General features: G+C 37.0%; 1 protein-coding gene across 2 annotated transcripts; it reads right to left on the bottom strand.

The window, feature by feature from the left end:
• Positions 1–460: 460 nt before the first annotated feature.
• Positions 461–10,920, bottom strand: LOC112201417 (NAD(H) kinase 1). Of its 2 annotated transcripts, none has more exons than XM_024342292.2 (11): positions 10,764–10,920; positions 9,939–10,092; positions 9,673–9,792; positions 6,035–6,210; positions 5,506–5,619; positions 5,254–5,348; positions 4,705–4,811; positions 3,378–3,451; positions 2,659–2,737; positions 2,147–2,454; positions 461–1,099 (listed from the first exon to the last, which is right to left on the bottom strand). In XM_024342292.2, the coding sequence occupies exons 1-11, from the start codon at positions 10,788–10,790 to the stop codon at positions 791–793; spliced, it is 1,563 nt and encodes a 520-aa protein (XP_024198060.1). In that variant the 5' UTR covers positions 10,791–10,920; the 3' UTR covers positions 461–790. The 2 variants fall into 2 exon arrangements, with proteins under 2 accessions (XP_024198060.1, XP_024198061.1); XM_024342293.1 differs by lacking the exon at positions 10,764–10,920 and adding an exon at positions 7,084–7,243 and having other exon boundaries at positions 9,939–10,080.
• Positions 10,921–19,793: the final 8,873 nt, after the last annotated feature.

The raw sequence follows: 19,793 nt of genomic DNA on the forward strand, positions 1-19,793 counted from the left end.
CAGCTAGGCTAAATTCCAAACTCTTTGACCAAAAAATGTTTAATACTAGTTTTTAGATAAATAAAAAAATCATGAACTCAAAATGGCTATGTAAATTCACCACAGCTCAATCCAAAGAAGAATATCTCTTATGTAGAACCAACGGTAACAGACACCAAACTCTAACCATAAACTCGCCATTTTGCATTTACAACAAAGCCAACGAAAACCGCACCCAACATCTAGAAATCTATAATGCTCTCTTTCACACCATGTCCGAAACAGCCGGACCACAAGCAAAGACAATTCACCATTTCAAAATCAGGCTTGCCAAGTCATATTTCCTACAATTCCACCCGTGTCAAGTTCAAGTCTTGTATTGTCTACTTATATCTCTTACATGCAACGGAATTAATCACGAATCATATAAGGTGCATCAAGTGACTCAGACATTGCATCACAAGCAACAAGGGTCAATCCATTAGACATCTACCAAATTTCTTGTATATATCAAATCAGTAAATAATCATTATCCATTTTACAAATTCCTACGACATTCGTGGTTACATTCGATCTTAACATTCGTTCTGCTAACTTATTGGAGGAGAAAGCACATATGCTCCTCTTTAGCGGGGAAAATGATAAAAATGAAAAAAAAAAAAATTACAGGAATCTCTAAATTTGCTTTCACCTTCCCACCCCACTCAAACCCCCACCGTGTATTCCCTTCTATATGGCACAAGTAAGATTAATATTCTAACAAGATCCCCTGTTAACTACATAAACTAATATACAAAAACGAAAATATGTATTATATATCCCTTGGGCCATCATAAGATTGAGTCTTTCTCAGATTCCAGTGCAGGCCATCATGAATGCTAGTTAAGAAATCACTGGTTGAATCAACTTGACATGCAGTGGGGACGGGCCAAGTAGCCATACTGCACACGAGTGCATCACCAGCTGCCAGCCGTTTCCTGTCCTTCCCATCAAATGATGCCCATGCATGGCTTCTGCTGTTAAAAGGTACTTGTACTCGCAATGTCACATACTCAGGTAATATCAGAGGCCGGAACGATAGGGAATGAGGACAAATAGGGGTAAAGAGGATGCCTGGAACCTACAATCATGAAGAAAAATCAAGTAGCTTCCAAAACATCATACATCAATGTGCATACAGCAAAGTCTTTCACCGCAGGTCGTAAGTATTGCCCTTAAATATATTTGGCAAAACTTGACAAAATAGTTTACAACATGTGAGATTTCAAGTATTCCCATTTTCCCCTGATACATTGCTCTACAGTCTAGAATCTCCTTAAACTTTAATGAGAAAAATACTGTTAGGCCAAGTTTTCATAACTTGGGAATCATTTTATAGCCCTAATTTAATTTTAGGTATGGGGAAAATACCATCTTCTATGGAAAATCTCTCTCACAATAATTACACAGTATGCAACTGATTACCTAAACAAAGCATATCAGCCAGCATGTAAACACGATCTTTTTGCTCATATATAATATAATGGAAGTCGGGGAAATAATGAAACGAACAATGTATCCCAAAAACTAGAATAGCAAGGGCAAGATTGAGTTAGGTGGCAAAGCAAGATTGATGGAATAAGGAGTTAGAGATTTCACTCTAAGCTGAAGGAATTGTAGAATGGTTTGATAACATGAAATCAAACCAGTTTGCCCAACCTCAGCAGCACAATTTCAGCAGTTGGTCACAATTTTTACAAAACATAATAGTAATCATCCAACTAACTATAATCCATCCAACATTGCAACTATAATAGTGGTACCACAATTATTACAAAAAACCAGTACACCTCAACCATAACAGTTATATATAAACATCACAAGTTTGTGGACGGTGGGAAGGGAGACAAGAGTTATATTGGATGAGAGACTGAGTTAATTGGAAGTAGGTACATATGGTTGTAACTGTATTTTAAAATCTAATATTAAAGCGGATTTTAAAATATTGGTGTAATACTTTACAATTTTTTTTTTCTTTTTTTAATTTGGAACAACAATACTGGGACAAGATGCCAGTAAGTTTATACCAGTTCAGCAAGTAAGAGGGTGTATAGAATACGGATCTACTTCATAATTATTCTGGAAAAAGCTATAACAGGCACCGATACATGAAAACATAGGAACATACCTGGGGATGGACCATTGATCCTCCAGCTGCTAATGAATACGCAGTACTGCCAGATGTTGTCGATAATATCAGCCCATCTCCTTGGACGCATGTGACAAAAGAGTTGTCACAATAGCATTCCAAATTTGTGAGATATGATGATATCCCACGGTCAATTGTAACCTCATTTAAAACAAGTATTGGCCCTTCAGTTTCGTACTCATTTTTAGCTGATTCTCTAATAACATGGCACTGCAACCGGTGCCGTAGCGTGATACTAATGGGACCTTTTAAAAGTGAATCAAGATAATCCCGGTACTGTTCACTGTCTGAATCATATTAAGGATCACTTCTCGATGAGACATAGAAATAGTGAGAACTGAGAAAATGTTATATTATAAAAAGGCAAGAAAATATTCAGAGCTTTTTTTCTTCTTTTTAAGAATAAACTGGTGTAGAGTAATTTTAAGAAATAATTTATGTATTTTGTTTTAGTAAGTAATTCCTTTAATAGGAAAATGATGAGAGGATACGAAATGGAGTCATAAATCCCAAAGATCCTAAAGAAAATGGCACAACAGGAGGAACTGGTCCTTTGAACATGGATGCTGCCTGTAAAGTAAGGAAAGAGGTGTTAGCACTTGCAATTTAAGAGCTACAAATAACTAATCAAAACCGACATTGCAAAGAAACGTGGGCCTGGATTCAGTTCCAAAGGCTTATAAATCATAGCGAGGAAAGCTGATTTTGATTGAGATTGTACCTCAAGTAACTTGCACAACTGATAAAAAATAAATAAATAAATAATAATAATAATAATAAATAATAATAATAATAATAATAATATATCTTATTAAACACAATAACCCACCATACCGTGGTCTCCTAAGCTAGGCATAAGAGTAATGAAGAACATCAGGTCCACTGGATAAGCAAAAAGTTTAGATAATGTGCTATAGATCAGACCCTGCTGATGAACCTTTTATCAATTTAGCATCTATCCGTGAAGCTCGTATCACTAATAAATAATATCCATTTTGAAATATTCCTACACATTACCTGGCATAGTTATATATGGACAGGGAAACAATATTAAGAAGCACCAAAAGGAAGCAGAACCCATGTTCTCTGTATAGTGTAGCATCTCTGAATATGATTACTTGAAATTCCCCTACCCAAAGTACTCAAATGTTCTAAAACCCTCTGAAGTAAGGTCAAATTAAAGCTTAAAACAAAAATTATATGCACGTACCCAGAGGACAGTTCCATCCCCACCAAGAGTTACCACAAGGTCAACTTTTGTATGCAGGAGCATAATCTCAGTGTCTGTGAAGCAAAGCATGAAATTTTACACAGTTAATAGCAAAATCATAAGCAGAACAACTGATTGCATAAATTGCACTTGTTTCTTAGTTTACATGTCGCAGCAATCAGAGATCATTGATTATGCAAATGAATCTACATGAAATATCATCAGCAAAATTACATGCAGACCCACTTGATTTTGTGGCTAGATCTTGTAAAAGGTCAACACTCAATTAAAAGCAAACAGAAAAAAGAGTTCAGTTATAACAGTAGAGAAATGTGCAGTTTTACATTATACTGAAAAACTTGACAAGATTGATGAGATAAACTTAGAGGGGTCAATAGTAGATCTATGTGGCATAAACGGATTGCACAAAAGCAATTGGAAATCTTTACAGGATTGTAGAGTGACTTCAAAAAGTCTCTAGAGAGACTTCCCAAACATGTCAGGACTTGCCTCTCATACCAGTAGTCGCCCATTCACTCTTCTGGATTTTCTAGTGATGTGATAATTCTCTAGTGGTTTTCTCATCACAAAGCTTCTCAGCTCCAAGAAAAGTTAAAGTGCTAGCTTACACTTCAACTCCGGGAAAAACTAAAAGATAAGGATTTGCTACAAAGAAGCTTGTCCTTTTATGTCATCAGGTATCAATTGTTTTTTTAATCTTCTTTATTTATGGAATATGGTGTAGATAGTTATTCTTAGGAGATGTGATTGGGTTTTTGGCTTACCAAAATCTAATGTTTCCAGCGTAGATTGTGGAGGATTCAGGAGATGAGAAGGAGTCATTTTTGGGACATGAGCAGAAACCATATTATGGGCTAACTAATCTGTAGTGAAAGAAATCTTTGAAGTGAAAGAAAGCAGTACTATCACGATTACCGAAAAAAAACAGCAGAAATAATATTTAAAGAAAATGATGAATTTGTAGTTCTTTGGAGAAGAGTAACATATTTCAAGTCTATTAGGGGCTTCATTTCCAACTATTTCATATGGAACTCCGAAAGATCTCTTTTTAGGGATTCAAAGAGCGTTGTTTAAGACTGATTTTCTTCTTTCCTTGACGTGTTATATTGTTTCTTCAATGAAAAAAAAATTCTAAAAAAAAAGAAAGAAAATGGGAGAAGCAACTTCATAGATGCATCTTGCATGTAAACTAATGTATCAAAAGAGTACACAGAGTATACAAAGGATTTTGAAAGAAAAGTATCATGGATAAAAGAGACTCTTCCATTTTCTAGTAGGAAAGAAGCAACCCTTTTGTGGTACTCACCTTCTTTCCATGTCTGGACGAAGTTGTAGTATGATGACTCTGTCACAAGTTCAACTCTCACACGTGGCTCCACATAAATATCTAACTTTTTCTGCTCTCTCAACCATCTGGAAAGAGAAAATGAGGACTGAGGAAAGTAATAACATATTCCGACATTCAATTATAGAGTAAGCTTGCAAAATTTGAAAGGTTAAGCAGCTATAAGAACCTAGTTAGCCGAATATTGGCATGAGACTTGAAAAGAATGAGAGTCATTTACTCATTTTCACAATGTAGGCGCATATAATATATTCACAAACCGTATGTTGCATGACTTGGCATACAAATAACATTTCCAAAAAAAAAGTGCTTCATTAAAACGAAAGATGAAATACAAGCAAAGAAGCATGCATCTATTCATTTTCTCTAAAAGCACCACTTTAAAAGACACAACGTAGAGATTAACCTCTTCTGGAACTTATGGTGGATGGAGGTAACGCATATCAAAGCAACTTATGCAAATAAATAATTAAATCTGATTCCACAAGTGACCGAGGATAAGATCCATACCTGACCATTTCTGCACACAGAATTCGAACAGAAGTTGAATTTGGTTTGGTCAATATAAGCACAGTCCGTGGGTGAGTTTCCCACTTCAAAGAAATCTGAAATAAAAGTGAACGTTTAGATAGAGTAAATTCAACTGTAAGCCTATTGAAAATATGCCAATTTTTTGTCAAAAGACTCATGAATAATAGCATCTCCACTTTCCATGACATAGTGGCAAATTAAAAGCAGCATGCTAGACATGATAGGTCATACCTGTTTACTGCTGCGCTCTGCAGTTGTTATGTTTCCTCTTTCAAAAGAGACAATGTCATGCTTGTGCTGGTCACTCTGGTCACCTTTGCAGCACCATGAAAGTTTGAATGACGCCTGTGGAAATATGAATGTCATGATTAATTGTGCAAAATTCATTGCACTAACAAAGTTGCAACATGTGAAACACCAACAGGTCCTTATGACAAATATTAAAAGTAAACAGAGATATTGTATTATTGATTATGATAACCAAGATTTCTTACCAAAAAAATTGTTATTAGGCTACAGACATCTATATTTTACGGAATATATGCAGCTCAAATTTTGACCATATGATGAAATTGTCTCATGGAAGAAAAGAAAAAAAAAGTCTCTGAATTCATATTGAAAGGGTGATTAACGATCGAGTTGCTGGAATTACTACCCAAATCCACAGCTAGTACTAACAGAAATCAAAGTAGATCCAATGAATGAGAGAGTAAACCTTAACAAGCCAGAGAAATGGACCCAAAAAAGAGAGGCACCTTACCTTTCTTGCAAACTTATTGAGAAGCGATTTTGAATCAGTATCACATTCACCATCCCGAAGAACTTCATGAGAGCATATCCCATTACTCCCACAACATTGTTCAGATTGGTCATTTGATCTCCTGGCCAAGTTCTCTATCCTCTCATCATCCCCGTTATTCTCTCTATGTGATGGCCCTGTAACATAGAAAAAAATTACAAGTAGCACAGAAAAAGAGGAAAAACATTAATCTAAAGTGAAACATAGTATTCATTGAATTATGGGAATGACGACACAACTCGTATTGTCAAATCAAGGAAGGATATATATTAAGTCCACGAAAATAATCACAACAGATTTGCTTGAAGCTAAACAATTCGTACAGTAATCGGGGGTTGGGGGAGCCCCTCTGTACCAAGCACCATATAGGCATCTAACTTTAATCATTCAGGAGAAAATACAACCATTACCATGAACATATCTTACACCATATCTCTACCCAAGACAAATGATGAACCTAAAACCAACAAAATGTCCATGCATTCACAATAAGCAAGCAAGAATATCACGAACTCCAAGCCCCTTCCAAAATCAATTTTGATTCTTTCTATCCTGAGAGGTGTTCAGAGTGGACACTTCTGGCATTAGGGGTGTCTTGCTTTAATTACTTGCTTATAATGTGATAAAGAAAACTAATTCACATGAATGCACTGTTGGGAAACAATACAGTAATAAATCTACACTAATGTTATCCAATCCATGACAGTTACTATAAATTTCTTTCCTGCATAGTTGGCCTGCATCTGGTCCTTGTAGCACCTTCAACTAACATTAAACGACACCACCTTAATTAGCAGTCAGTAATCTGCAGTTTTCTACAAGACCGACTGACCTTAAGCAACAGCCTTCTGTTGTGGTCTCAATTAAGTAAAGCCGCATCTTATTTTTCTTTTCTTGATATTGACTCCTCAAAGAGGTTCAAAGGCAAATAGTCTTCGGTTAGAAATTTTCAGCATGTTCTTTATGGAAGTATCGGTATGACTTTATTTGTTTTAAGACGGAGCAAATACCTTCAGAAATTTTCCTTTCTTGTTCCTTGCAAATGTCCAAGCAGAGGAGACATGGAAGCATAATTCCTATAGTTCCAATTGCACTACAAAGAGAACTCCAAGTCCACCAACTCTGAAGCTTTTCAAAAAAGTTGTAGCCTGATAGTGGAATTCCCACAATCTGATGATAATGAGTCCAATTTGATTAGAAAGTCGAGCAATACTAAGCAATTGATCCAAGTTTTGACTACTTGCAGACGTATCAAGAAGTAACTCAGAAATGTGACCAATAAGATTGTCACCCACACAAAGCAAGTTACCATTCTTAGTTTTTCAAGAACAAAATGTTTCTTTTCAGAACAGACATAATAAACACTAAATCAGAGGGAGGGGGAATGGAGAACTAATACTAAAAGAAAGAGAAATAAAAAAAATAGAAGTTTGAGAAAATTGCATAATAATGTATGATATAAGGGACCCTCCAAAACAAGACATTTTCCAAACGCTTTAAAAACCTTACAACATATTGTTCAAAAAATATATATAAAAGAGAACCTTACGACATCAAAAGAGTGGGAATATATGCTTTTCAAAACAAAACAGAATTTTAGCTAATCCTGTCAAATATCAGAGTGACCAGACAAGTGGGGGCCCTGGCTAATGGAGTAATAGGCACAGCACTGATATTATCTCCAACTTAACCACCTGTCACCCGGTGTGGGGTAGCATCCAAAACTAAACCACCAACTTATATAGTCATATATGTTTTGTCACTTCTTATTGCAAGACTTTCCGCCTTCACATGCAAACCCACCACAGGGCAGCACAGGCAACCATTTCTCACAGGGAACTGATCAGTAAGGATAGAACCGGTGGGTAACTCTGGCAAGAAAAGATATGTAGTTGCACGAAAAAACATCCAGTCAACCACTTCTGTCCAATGGGCCTCAATGCTATTAGAAGTAAAACACCAAGTTATATAGATTATTTCACTTATCTAAGTGAGACTTCCCATTCTTCAAGATACAGGATCGAAAGAAATTTCAAGGCATCAAAATTAACCCAGAACTAACCAATCTGTATATATAAACCTCAACATACAGTTTCAACTCAGAGAATCTATGAAACAGATAAAGCTGCAATTTCAGCTTTCCATCCAGCAGGGATGATTTGGAAGGGTGAAATCCTCTCCAAAGACTAAGGTTCTACTGGAAATAGTGTGGCACATGAACTATTAAAGAAAAGAAAAGAAGATATGAGGCTGCTGTAATTGCAACTTGCAACGAAGACTGAAAACAGAAGAAATCAAAACTAGGGAGAGAGTAAATACTAAATAGAGACAAATACAAGGCTCCAAGCCTTCAATCAATAATCATACGTCTTCCATTCAAATCTTCTTCCTGTGACTTATAGGAGTGGGCCTTATTTCGAAACATCTGAAATAACTCAAAAAAATTATAGAAAACCATTGTATCAAAAGTCATAGTATTCTTAAAGACTTAAAAGACATCAAGTTATTCTAGGACACGAACTCTAAATAGCACCTGGTACTAAATCAGAGGTTGACTCTGACTTTATCTTAAGGAACTATTAGACTAGTAATAAGTAATAACATTTATCTTTGATCCATTAAGGTTTTTGATCTAGGACAAGTCTTGGAGTGTAGGATAAAATCTTATCTATTTGAATGAGTCTTGAATAAAAGATATAGTCATCTCCTAAAGTTACTATAAGTTGCTGTTTCAAAATTCCTAGAGTGTTATTATTTACAAAAAGGAGATCAAGTTTTTCCTCATATTGAGATGCACAGTTACACCACACCCACTCAAGGAGTCATGGATCAAAGTGGACACTATCCAACATCAAGAAAACAGAGGCCAGGATTCCCATGTAAACCCACTGTTTAATTGCTCCTCTTTTTCTTTTCTTTTTTATCAAACCAAGACCATAGGTTCCAGCAAACACAAGAGAAGTGCGGCCCAATATAGTACCAGTTTTTGTTTTGAGTTTCAAACAGCAATACCCTTTTGTTATATCTTACATAAGAAATGAAACTGAGATCCATAAAATAAAATAGCATGCTTTTACACTTTGATAATTCTACATAGACAAAGCTGTTTTTAGCAGCAATCCCAATTTTTTACCCATTACTAAATAGACAGAAATTACTTGAATATAGGTCATCATAATGACTGAAAAGCACTACAAGAAGCTAAAAATTACTGAACATATGATGAAGTGAGATGGTCGAATCAATGAAGATTAGAATATCAACGTAAATGGTTAAGTACCATGCAATAAAAACAACTTAGTTGTAAGAAGGTTTGCTTTGGCACTGATCAAAGAGCTACAAAATATGGAGAAAATTTCAGAAGAAACATGAAGCTGTGAAAAGAATGATGGATGAAGTCTGCAGATAAATCAGCGCTGACCAACACTAAAGGAAACAAAGTCCCATGAACTCAAGTACTTAAGCAAGGCTTCTAACAGTTGTTATAATAGCACTGAAATATTGGATAATTGCATCACCAGAAAGTACAATATAAAATAAATGAATGAACAAAACCAGCATATAACAATTAATGCATGTTGTTCAATCATTCAAAAAACCTTTAGGTTCCAGATGCAGATTGCGCGCCCTCTCCAGTTCATATTTGCGCTTCCATTCAGCTGCTTCAGCTTGTGCAGAAGCCTTTCCTTCGGCAGCTCGTCTCAGGGCCTTTGCAACCGCTAGAGAAATGGGGACGAAATATAAGCATTGTATTTAATGATACATACATACCTACATATAATCTATATTTACACACACACACACACACACACAGAAAGATAGTTTCAGATGAGTACTAGAAAGCATTAGAGTTTTAAAAATATACTTCTCATAGCCTCTGAGAACTCTATGAGGTGGTCATCTGTTTCCTGAAGTGAAGATTGCTCGAGAAGTTCCTCGACTGCCTTCTCTGAACTTAAGAGGGAAAGTGAATTGAGACAACCATTCTCTGGTTGTGGGCATGAAACACTTGCATCACCCTAAACACACGAAGCTTAATTAAGAGCACATCACAATTGATAATCTTTATCAATAAAAATGCAATAAAACTTTCCATGACAAACATGTCCTACTTTCTGGACTATGAAGTCGGAAATAAATGTAGAATAATCATCATGTTATAACCTCATAGAATTTCCCTCTAAGTAATGATTATTTAGACGCAATGACACCAAAATGACTATGGGAATCGGTACGATTGAATTTTCAAACCTATCTATCTTGAGGATTCATATGCATCACTCTTTTTGGTTACTTTCTAACTCGCTTTCTTATCTGTACGTCATCGATTACTCTTATAGACTCAAACCTAGTCCTTGTAGATCTCAACTAGCTTCAGAAGGTGATAGGCAAGGCTGGGCAATGGCTCATGTATAATGGAGTTCAATTTCCTTCAAACATTGGACTGATCTAAAAGTTGCCAAGATATGAATTCGCAGCACATTAGTCAATTTTGCTTCAAATTCTAGAAACAAATAATGATCGCACCTTGGAAATGCTACATGCAACCAGAACCGCACTAAAATTCAAAGCTCTAGATTTCCAAAACAATGGCTGATTGCCGAAATCGAAAATAGCAACGGAAGCAGAATGATCAAAAACTCAAACCAAAGCAAAACCTTGAGAGAGAGAGAGAGAGAGAAGTGATTACTGAAGAATTGGACTTGCTGGGAGCCATGGATGGCTGAGCTGAAGAGAGAAGAGATCCCTCGTTTCCTTCCTTCAGTTTCCCAGAGAGATTCCAAAGATTTATATCTGATATTTTGGGCTCCGAGAGAGAGAGAGAGAGAGGAGCGCCCACACGCGCCCCCCCCTACTGTGTCTACAGATAGAGTGGGATTTGGACCGGGGGGCCCACAATGGACGCGTGGCAGAGTCAGGCTTCGTGTTTGGTATAGGTGCGCAGTAAACTATTATTTCTTTTATCCCGTACTCAGTCCTCGCCTACACGCGGCTTGGCAAAGTCAACCAACTACCCCCGTTCTAATTCTGTCAATCACCCAAGTCCAACAACAACATCACGAGGAGAAGGCGCGGCGTGGTCTCATCTGCGCTTCATATTTTTGACGTGCGCACATACGACTGCCAAACTTTTGGAGGTGACTTTTGTCTTCGTCACCCATGATGGAGAATACATTCTCATTATCATTAAGGGAGAAAAAGTTAATACATAAAAGATTATATCAGTGTGAATTATTATTATTTCTTTGTCGATTGAATACAAGTTCCGCGTGAACAAAGACTTATCGAGTATTTCAATTGCCGCAAGTATTATGACCATATGCAAGCCGTGGTTGTAGAAATTATGTATTGGTTTTATAGCAGAATTTCATCACTTTTCTATGTGACGACCGTACACGCCATACTCATATTAGTCCCCCAATTCCGTAAGCAAGAAGGGACTCTACGGGCCTTGTAAAGTATTCATTTTAGTTGGTGCCACGGGGGCACATCATCGAGCTAATACATCTGAATAAGATAAGAGTGTACAAAGAGCATATTAATTGCGCTAGGGCAATCTAAGTGATGTTTGAGTCAAATGCATCGAGGTGCATGAATGGTTATATGAGATGCATGTTACACATTGTGTGGATGCTTATATTTGTCGAGTGTTAATACGACGTATGAGTCTGAAATGTATGAGGTTGTGATAGTATACAAAGTGCATATGATGCACAAATGGATGATGAACAGGATAGTGCGTACACTGACCTGCACAAAAGTTAATGTTCAATTTAAAAACCCCATCAATGTAGTAAAAACAAGTAGGGTATCATTTTGGTTGGGGATTAGGGGATATTTATTCCTGCAAAAATAAAACGTTAGATAAAACGAAACAAAGAATATATACAATATTTACGGAAATTACAAGAAAGGAGATTTTAAGATTTTAATTCTAAATTAACAACTAATTATATACATGTGACACATCAAAATACATAATCAAGTAGATTTATATGAATAGAACAAATCAAAACATGTTATAGGAAGGCATCAATCAAGAATCAAAAGATGTTATAGCAATGAATCAATCAAGAACAGAGATGAACGCATACAAAGTCTTTTGTACTTCCCTTAATTAAATTAACTAGATGAACGCACCATAGTTAACCCTATTAAGCATGCCAATTATTAGTGGTAGCTAATCACTAACATGAACACTTTCAATACATTAAAGACACATGGAAGTTTGATCAATTCAAGCGAAGATAACAAGTTAGAACGCTAATCTTATCATGCAAAACTCATTGTTGATTTACTTAAGAAATTGTAGGTTTTTCACTTCAATGATTAGACCTAGAACGCTAGCACATCTTAATATGAATTCAATTACATGCTCATCAATCTAAGTATGCAACCTAAGATCAATTAACACATAAACGGTGGGTTCTTCGCACAAAACCAACAATCAAGCATAACATATATGAAATCGCAATTAACACTTTGAAAACCTAAAACCTAAAACACGCTTCATAGTATTCGAAAACTATATATCTAAAATCAACACTTCATTCTATTATGAAATTGCAAATCATATTCAATCAAAACAAAACCGAAATCAGAAATTGTTTTACAAATAAACCAAAATATAAAACATAATAGGGTGTTCATGGTTACACTTTTGAAATCTTCAAGAACGCAAAAAGCTTCACAGGTGGTGGAATGGATGAGGATCAAGGCAAAGATGCTTGAATGGAGATGGAGATGCTTTACGGTCTTGAACTTTAAAGAATGAAGAAGTTGCCGAAACTATGGGAGAAGAAGGGAATGTGTTTGTGTTTATGATTTTGAATTTTGTGGTGTGTATAATGACTTCATAATTTCCCTATATATAGTGCACGGCTATCTTAGGTATCAAGGTCAAAATCTACTTCAATGACATCATTCAACCAATCAAAATATTCCTTGAGAAGTAGAGAACAATCTTGAATCTTCTTTGATATCTTCTTTGCCGAAATTCTTATGTATCTTCCCTCAATTTGGTCTTCATTCAACTCGTATGCAATCTGGAAACCTAAACCAATATTTATTCTGCTTTATTTTCTTTTCCATAATTCACACAAAGTAGATATTCTCCAAAACTCTCCCAAATTGATGTTGCCTAAATCTTCTTGAATATCCATGTATTTCTCATAGCAAAAACCAATAATTATGGAACAAGGATTCCTCCAAGACGTCAATAATCATTCTAGAAACTCACATGCAAGTCACATGCTTCAATCTTTGGGTCAGGCTTCTTCTCTTGGGCAATTTCAAAGCTCATCTTCATTTGTGACGCAAACATTGACATTCTAGAACATTCTTGAATAATCTTGAGTCATCTTGAAGCCACAACATCTCCTAGCCTTCCCAAGTATCCTAGTATCATCAGAACTCCTAATGCAAATAGGTTTCGTAGTCCAACTAGGACTCTTCATTTTCGAGATGTTCTGGAATCTTTCTGAGCTCTCCTATTGCAACAGGGACTCTTAGTCATGTTAGGTTTCCTTTTCCTGGCAGGAATGGGTTCCTTGTCTAACTGAGATTCTGTCATTTCTCTTTTTTGCATTCATTTTCACGAGCGCACTCCTAGTTGACTCAAAATTCCTACTTCAACTGGGATTCCTTCTCCTAGTCGGACTGGGAAAATTTCATTTCTCCATTTTCTTTCCATTTTTGTGCATATAACTCCTTGCCTTCCATTTCTAGACTCAAAAATACCTAAAAACAAAAACTAAGTTAGAAATAATAAAGTTAAGGAAAAAAATAAGTAAAATGTATAGAGAATAATATTAAAAACATGAGAAATTGGTCCAAATGGTACCTGAACTATTGCTCCTTATAAATTTCGGTACCTCAACTTTTGAAAATATCATAATGGTATCTGAGATTCTGACCCTAACCGAACTTTGGTATCTAGAGCCGTTAGCTCTGTTACGGAGTTTGCCAGCTAGCAATTTTAAACTTAAAATGATCAATTTACCCTTCTTTTTTTTTCCCAAGTTGTTCTTTTTCAGATAATTGAAAGGCTTTTTTTTTTTTGGACAGTGAATGCAAAAGAAAAATTTTGACTGAAGAGAACTTGGGGCCGCACTCCTTGAGGTCAATCTCGTACTCCTTCCAAAATGAAGGCGCAAAGAAATTGGGAAAAATCTTAGGGTTTTTCCTCAATGCGATCCCAGTTACCTATCCAATTCAAAAACCCCAACTCCTCCAAATTCCTCTGCAATTTTCCACTATTTCTCTCTAGCTCGTTTGTAATTCGGTAATGGCAGATGAGTCTGAAACTTCGCGTCTTATCGCACACTTCGCATCTCATCGCTCTGACCACGATCACCGAGCCATTTGAGATTGACTTCGAAGCCGGTCCATGCGAACAAATCCAGTGCCGAATCTACCCTGCAAGTGATGGTATTTCTTCAACGAACAAGATTAAGTATGCCGAATCGGCCTCAAAGTGCAGGGCCAAAGCCCAAGACGTCATTTTCAAAGTCGTGGTTCTGTCGAGACAGATCGGTAAGGTCATCAGTGAAGAAGGCTACCGAGTCCAGAAGATTCATGAAGACTCCAAGGCCACCATCAAAATCACAAATGCCATAGCTGTATGTAATTCTCACCGATTCGTAATTTCAATTCAAACTATTTTTTGTTTACGCGATAGATTTTTTTTTTTTTTTGGGAGCATGTGATTATAATAAGCTCAAAGGATAGTGATGAAAATACTACTCATGTTGAGAATCTGCTGCAGCAAATAGCAGGCTCAATTCTTAAGGTGATGAGCTATCTCAGCTTTGATTTCTCAGTTGTTTTTCTCCGATTCAAAGTTTGGAGTCATAATGGTAGAATCAGTTGCTTGAATCCGATTGCCGCATTGTGTATCGAAAGCTGAATGATTTTATATTATAGAAAGATTTAAGTATGATTTTGTTTTGGTTAGACAATTTGCTTTACGTTTTCTTCAATGAAGAAGATTATGAAAATGGGGGTTTCAAAATTTAATTAGTTCGATAATTTTCTATTAGGTTTTGGAAAGTTTGAATCGGGAATAGAGAAGTTTATGGGCACAAGCAATAGGAGAATCTGTGGGCAAAGGCAATACAAGAAGAAAAGGAGCATATGCTTGTGGTGCATAGGAATATCAAGAACAGCAAGTAAATGAAAGCAAAGCCTCAAGATTAGCCATTTTACCTTTCGGATATCGCATATATTCAGAGAAGGAAATGCATTGGCAGATAAATTTGCTCGCTATGGTGCTTTGAATATGGGGGCAGTTTGGTGGAGGAAACTCCCTACATCCTTTCTCTTAGAGTATGCTAGAGACTTGGCTTCTAGAGTTACTTTTCGCTTCTCTTAGTGCACGCTTGTTCTTATTTATTTGTTCTGTTACACTATTAGGTCTTGGTTTCTTAATTGTTATGTTCTTATTTTGTACTGCGTGGGGTCTGTCCATCCATCCAGGGAGGTTTTGGTCTAGTCCCCCTCCCATGTTTGTATCTTTGTTCATTTTAATAAATTCCTGGCAAGGCACGGGCGGTGGGCTCCCTGTTGTTGCGGTCCCCTTCGGGATTGTGTGGGTGCTAGTCTCCCCTTTCAGACTGCTTCAGAGGAGCTAATATCGCCTAATCCTCGCTAGTTTATATATAAAAAAAAAAATTTAAAAATTTAAAAAAAAAAAAAAATGAAAGCCTCAAACTCAAATCTTAATGGTACTGGCAACTGCTATATTAATTTGAGTTATATGTTGAACTTGAGGGTAGGAAGTTTCCCTCGAATTCTGCAAGTCCAATAGTTCCAAGTGTTTAGGCAGAGAGAGAGAGAGAGAGGATAGGAAAAGAGAAAGCTGAGGAGGCAGGGAGAGAGAAGGGAAAAATGCATAGAGAAAAAAAAAGTTAATCAAGATGCAAAAGGACGAAAAAAATTGTTAGTTGACAGACTTTGTAATGGAGCTAACGGTTTTAGGTACCAAACTTCGATCGAAGTCAGAATCTCAGATACCATTCTGATATTTTCAAAAGGACAAAATATTATTTACTCCCTATACTTATAGAGAGTCGACATTTCAGTATCTGACATTTCGATTTCACCTAGAAACTCTCTATACTCTCCAATTTCAACAAATTGGTCCTTGCCGTCCAACCACCGTTAGAAGCTCCGTTATCTTGCTGACATGACCATAATTTACATGCCAACTTAGCAGCGCTGCATTCAATTTGAAAGGGAAAAAATTCAATTTACCCCTGCTTTGTTTTTCTATTTTCTTCCCTCAATACATGTCAATGTTTGTGTCTAAATCCCCAAATCACCTATTGGAAGCATAGATCATAACCCAAGTAATACATGCTAAAATAATAACCCAACCAAGCATCCACAATGTGAAATAGCATAAACTGACAATGAAGGTTGAAGAAAAATGAAGGGTGAAGGCAACCATTCACCTACATTCATGATTAATCCAAACTACATAATATTTTCAGTGCTAGCAAGCCAATAAACAGAGCTCAACTTTACCAAAAATAAAAGTCGGAGCATTACATCCTCAAAAGCAGTTCAAGTACTCCTAAACCCTAAATTGAAGATAGCTCTAATCATCTTAACAAAAGATTAGAGCTAACAACCAAATGTCACAGCATAAGGTTGCAGGAAAAAAAATGGATGCCTAAAATGTTTTCGTGGGCTTGCTAATGTCTTACAATTTTCCACACTAATTTCCTTTACTTGAGTATTCCCAGATCCTTTGAGATGACCTTGTGGCTGCTGCATCCTGCTTCCTTCATGCCATAGAAGCTTGGACAGGCCTTAAAGTTGTTGGGGCAGATGCAGCTTACATAGGCCTTGAAGAAGGTGGGGCAGATGCAGCTTGTGCAGGTCTTGCACTTTGCTTAGCAGAACTAGCTTGTTTAGCCCTTGATGACTTTGATGTAGACCTATTTGCATCCAACCTCGATGCCTTCAAGGCAGCCATCTTTTTCTGGACACATTCACAATATGGCAGTACAAGTACATGAGTAGAGTTTTTTTTTTAAAAAGCAGTACATATAAATTTATATCCTTATATAACAGGATAGTGTAATGTTATCCTTTGGTACTATGCCCTTTCTTTTGCTTTCTGCCTTAATTCATTCTTGGTAAAGGATTGCTTATTTGCCTTCTTGGACTGTAACAAATAATAAGCATGTTAATTACAGATGGAACCCTCATTTGAAACCACAAATACATGACTGAAATCACAACTTCTTACCTGATTTTGGGATGTACCTCCTTCCTCATTGTGTTTCCTCTTCTTAGTCATTGTTGCAGCCTTCTTTGAATTTGGGGGCAGATGTTGATGGCATGTTTTGACATATGACCAACCTGTTGACAATTGCCACACCTCAATGATCTTTGTACCCTTCCAAGTTTCACACCACCATCTGTGACCTTTTCTGAGGCATCCTTTATTCTTTCTGTTTTCAGGCATCCAGGTTGCCTTGAATATTGAGAAGGGGGGGGAGGGGAGATAGGTGGATCTTCACCTCTAAACCATAGGTCCATGCTATTCACAGGTTGGATCAAGTTGCTATATATACTCATATAAGTCTTCTTGAGGTAGCACGGTGCCACATAGTCATTCGGTCCTCCCTCTTTAGGTACATGGCAGAAATGCCATGCTTGCAGAAGATTCCAGTTAGGTCCCACCTCCTGCAGGTGCATGTCCTCAATAACAGGTTCACCACCTTCTTTGAGCCTTCTATATTCTCAACCTCAGCAATGTCTCCACCATTGAAAGTTGCAATGCAGTCTACAATAGCCTTCTCCTTGTTCTTCTCTATAATAGCCCTTGGCTTTGGGCAGATATTCCCATGATAGGCTTCCATTGTTCCCTTTCTCACAGCAATTCTCTTCATAAGCTTCACCCTTAACTCTTCAAACATGGTCATAGGGGGCTTACCCCTAGCCTCCAAGATCCAGCCATTGAAACTCTCACATATGTTGTTGATCACAGTCCCCATCTGTGTTGAAGAAGGCTCTGCACCAATGTCTTAATGGCCTCTAGGTGCTGCAAACATGGACAATTAGTTTAGGGATAATTATTCAACAAAGGTCACATGGAAACACAAAAAAAAAAATTCAACTACCTGTCATCCACTTGTAAGCTTTGTTATCAAGGCTTTTCATCTCAGCCATTTCTTTCTGAAAATAAGGCAAGGTGGTTGCCTTTGCACAAGTCCACATCTGGTCCTTCATGACCTTTCCAGGAAAAAACTTTGTGAAATTTGTCCACATGTGCCTCACACAAAATCTAATATGAGCCCTTGGGACAGCCTCTTCAAAAATTGGTATCAAACCTTTCTGCTTATCACTTATAAACACCTAACCCCTTCCTTCATGTTCATTGCTCAGATCCTTGACCAATAACTCCAAAAACCAGATCCATACATCTATAGTTTCCAACTCAACCATTGCCCATGCCACCACCCATGATATGTTATTACTTATTAGCATCAACACCTACAGCTATCAACAATTGCCCCCCAAAAGGTCCCTTTAGATATGCATCATCCAACCCAATTACTGATCTACAACCTGCCTTGAAGCTACTATTTAGTGCACCCAAATAAATATACATTCTTTTGAAAACAAGTCTCTCTTCTCCCTCAGGGAAACTGCACTTAATGTCTATACTTGTAGCTGGATCAACCCTCTGCAGCTCCCTCCCATAATCACTGAGCCTTGCATATTGCTCCTTTGTGCTACCTTCAACTTCTAATAGAGCAGCCCTTTTAGCTCTATATGCCATTGAGTTTGAAACCCTTGCTCTAATGCTTGCTGACATGGTCTTAGTAAGAGATTCTGCAATATCAAACAGTATACCAATGTTAGAATAAGCAAAACACATTCTGTGAACAATAATAAATTCAACTAAGAAACACACTTGTTAAACTTAGGAACTGAACCACATACCTGACTTCACAGACACATTAAGAGCAATATGGTCTTTAAACTTTGCAGTTAAATATCTTAGCTTCACCATTTGGTTGTTGAACTTCCTTGTGCACTTATGTGTAGGCTCATATCCCTTGATCATGAGAGTGCTCTCAACTGCATTTTGGAAACAAATAGGAAGAAAGGACAATTATCCTCCTTGCAGACTACTCTAAGCCACCTCTAATAGCATTCCCCCTCAATGCATCTCTCAAGATCTACATTGTGGCAAATTTTTGTTTCAACTTGAAGAAAGGATTCTTCATGTCTGCTTTTGGATTGAATTCAAGACAGCACCTTCAACTTTCCCATCAGATTTGATGATAAAACCCATCCTCTCATCATCTGAGTCTTCATACCCGAACATCTCCTCATCATCAACAAACGCTCTTGCTTCTTCTACTTTTGGCATTTGAGGAATCTACCCTAAACCCTTATCAGATGTTCCATATTTGGTCTCATCATCATCATCATCATCCCTATACTCAATAAACTCCTTATCATCTACACATGGGTCATAATCCCCATCCTTATCGCCATTTGTATCAGAAAACTCATCCTCACTACCTCCTTCCTCTTCACTGCCTCCTAAACCACCAAAAGATTGCATTGCATCTAAGTAGTCGATATCCACATCTTGTATACCAGAAGTATCATTATCTACAACACTACTTAGCTCTAAACCAGTTGATTGTCCTCCAACACATGACTGACCTACACCACTACTTGGCCCTCCACC

The sequence above is a fragment of the Rosa chinensis genome, chromosome 5, assembly GCF_002994745.2.
Source record: "Rosa chinensis cultivar Old Blush chromosome 5, RchiOBHm-V2, whole genome shotgun sequence".
NCBI classification, from domain to species: Eukaryota; Viridiplantae; Streptophyta; class Magnoliopsida; order Rosales; family Rosaceae; genus Rosa; species Rosa chinensis.

What these genes read in the sequence shown, in the direction of transcription:
- LOC112201417 (XM_024342292.2), bottom strand. Translation starts at nt 10,790, where the DNA reads ATGGCTCCCAGCAAGTCCAATTCTTCA. An exon ending in CAGAGCGCAGCAGTAAACAG is followed by an intron (nt 5,349 to 5,505) that starts GTATGACCTATC and finishes CTTTTATTTCAG; the next exon opens with ATTTCTTTGAAGTGGGAAAC. An exon ending in GATCAATGGTCCATCCCCAG is followed by an intron (nt 1,100 to 2,146) that starts GTATGTTCCTAT and finishes TCATGATTGTAG; the next exon opens with GTTCCAGGCATCCTCTTTAC.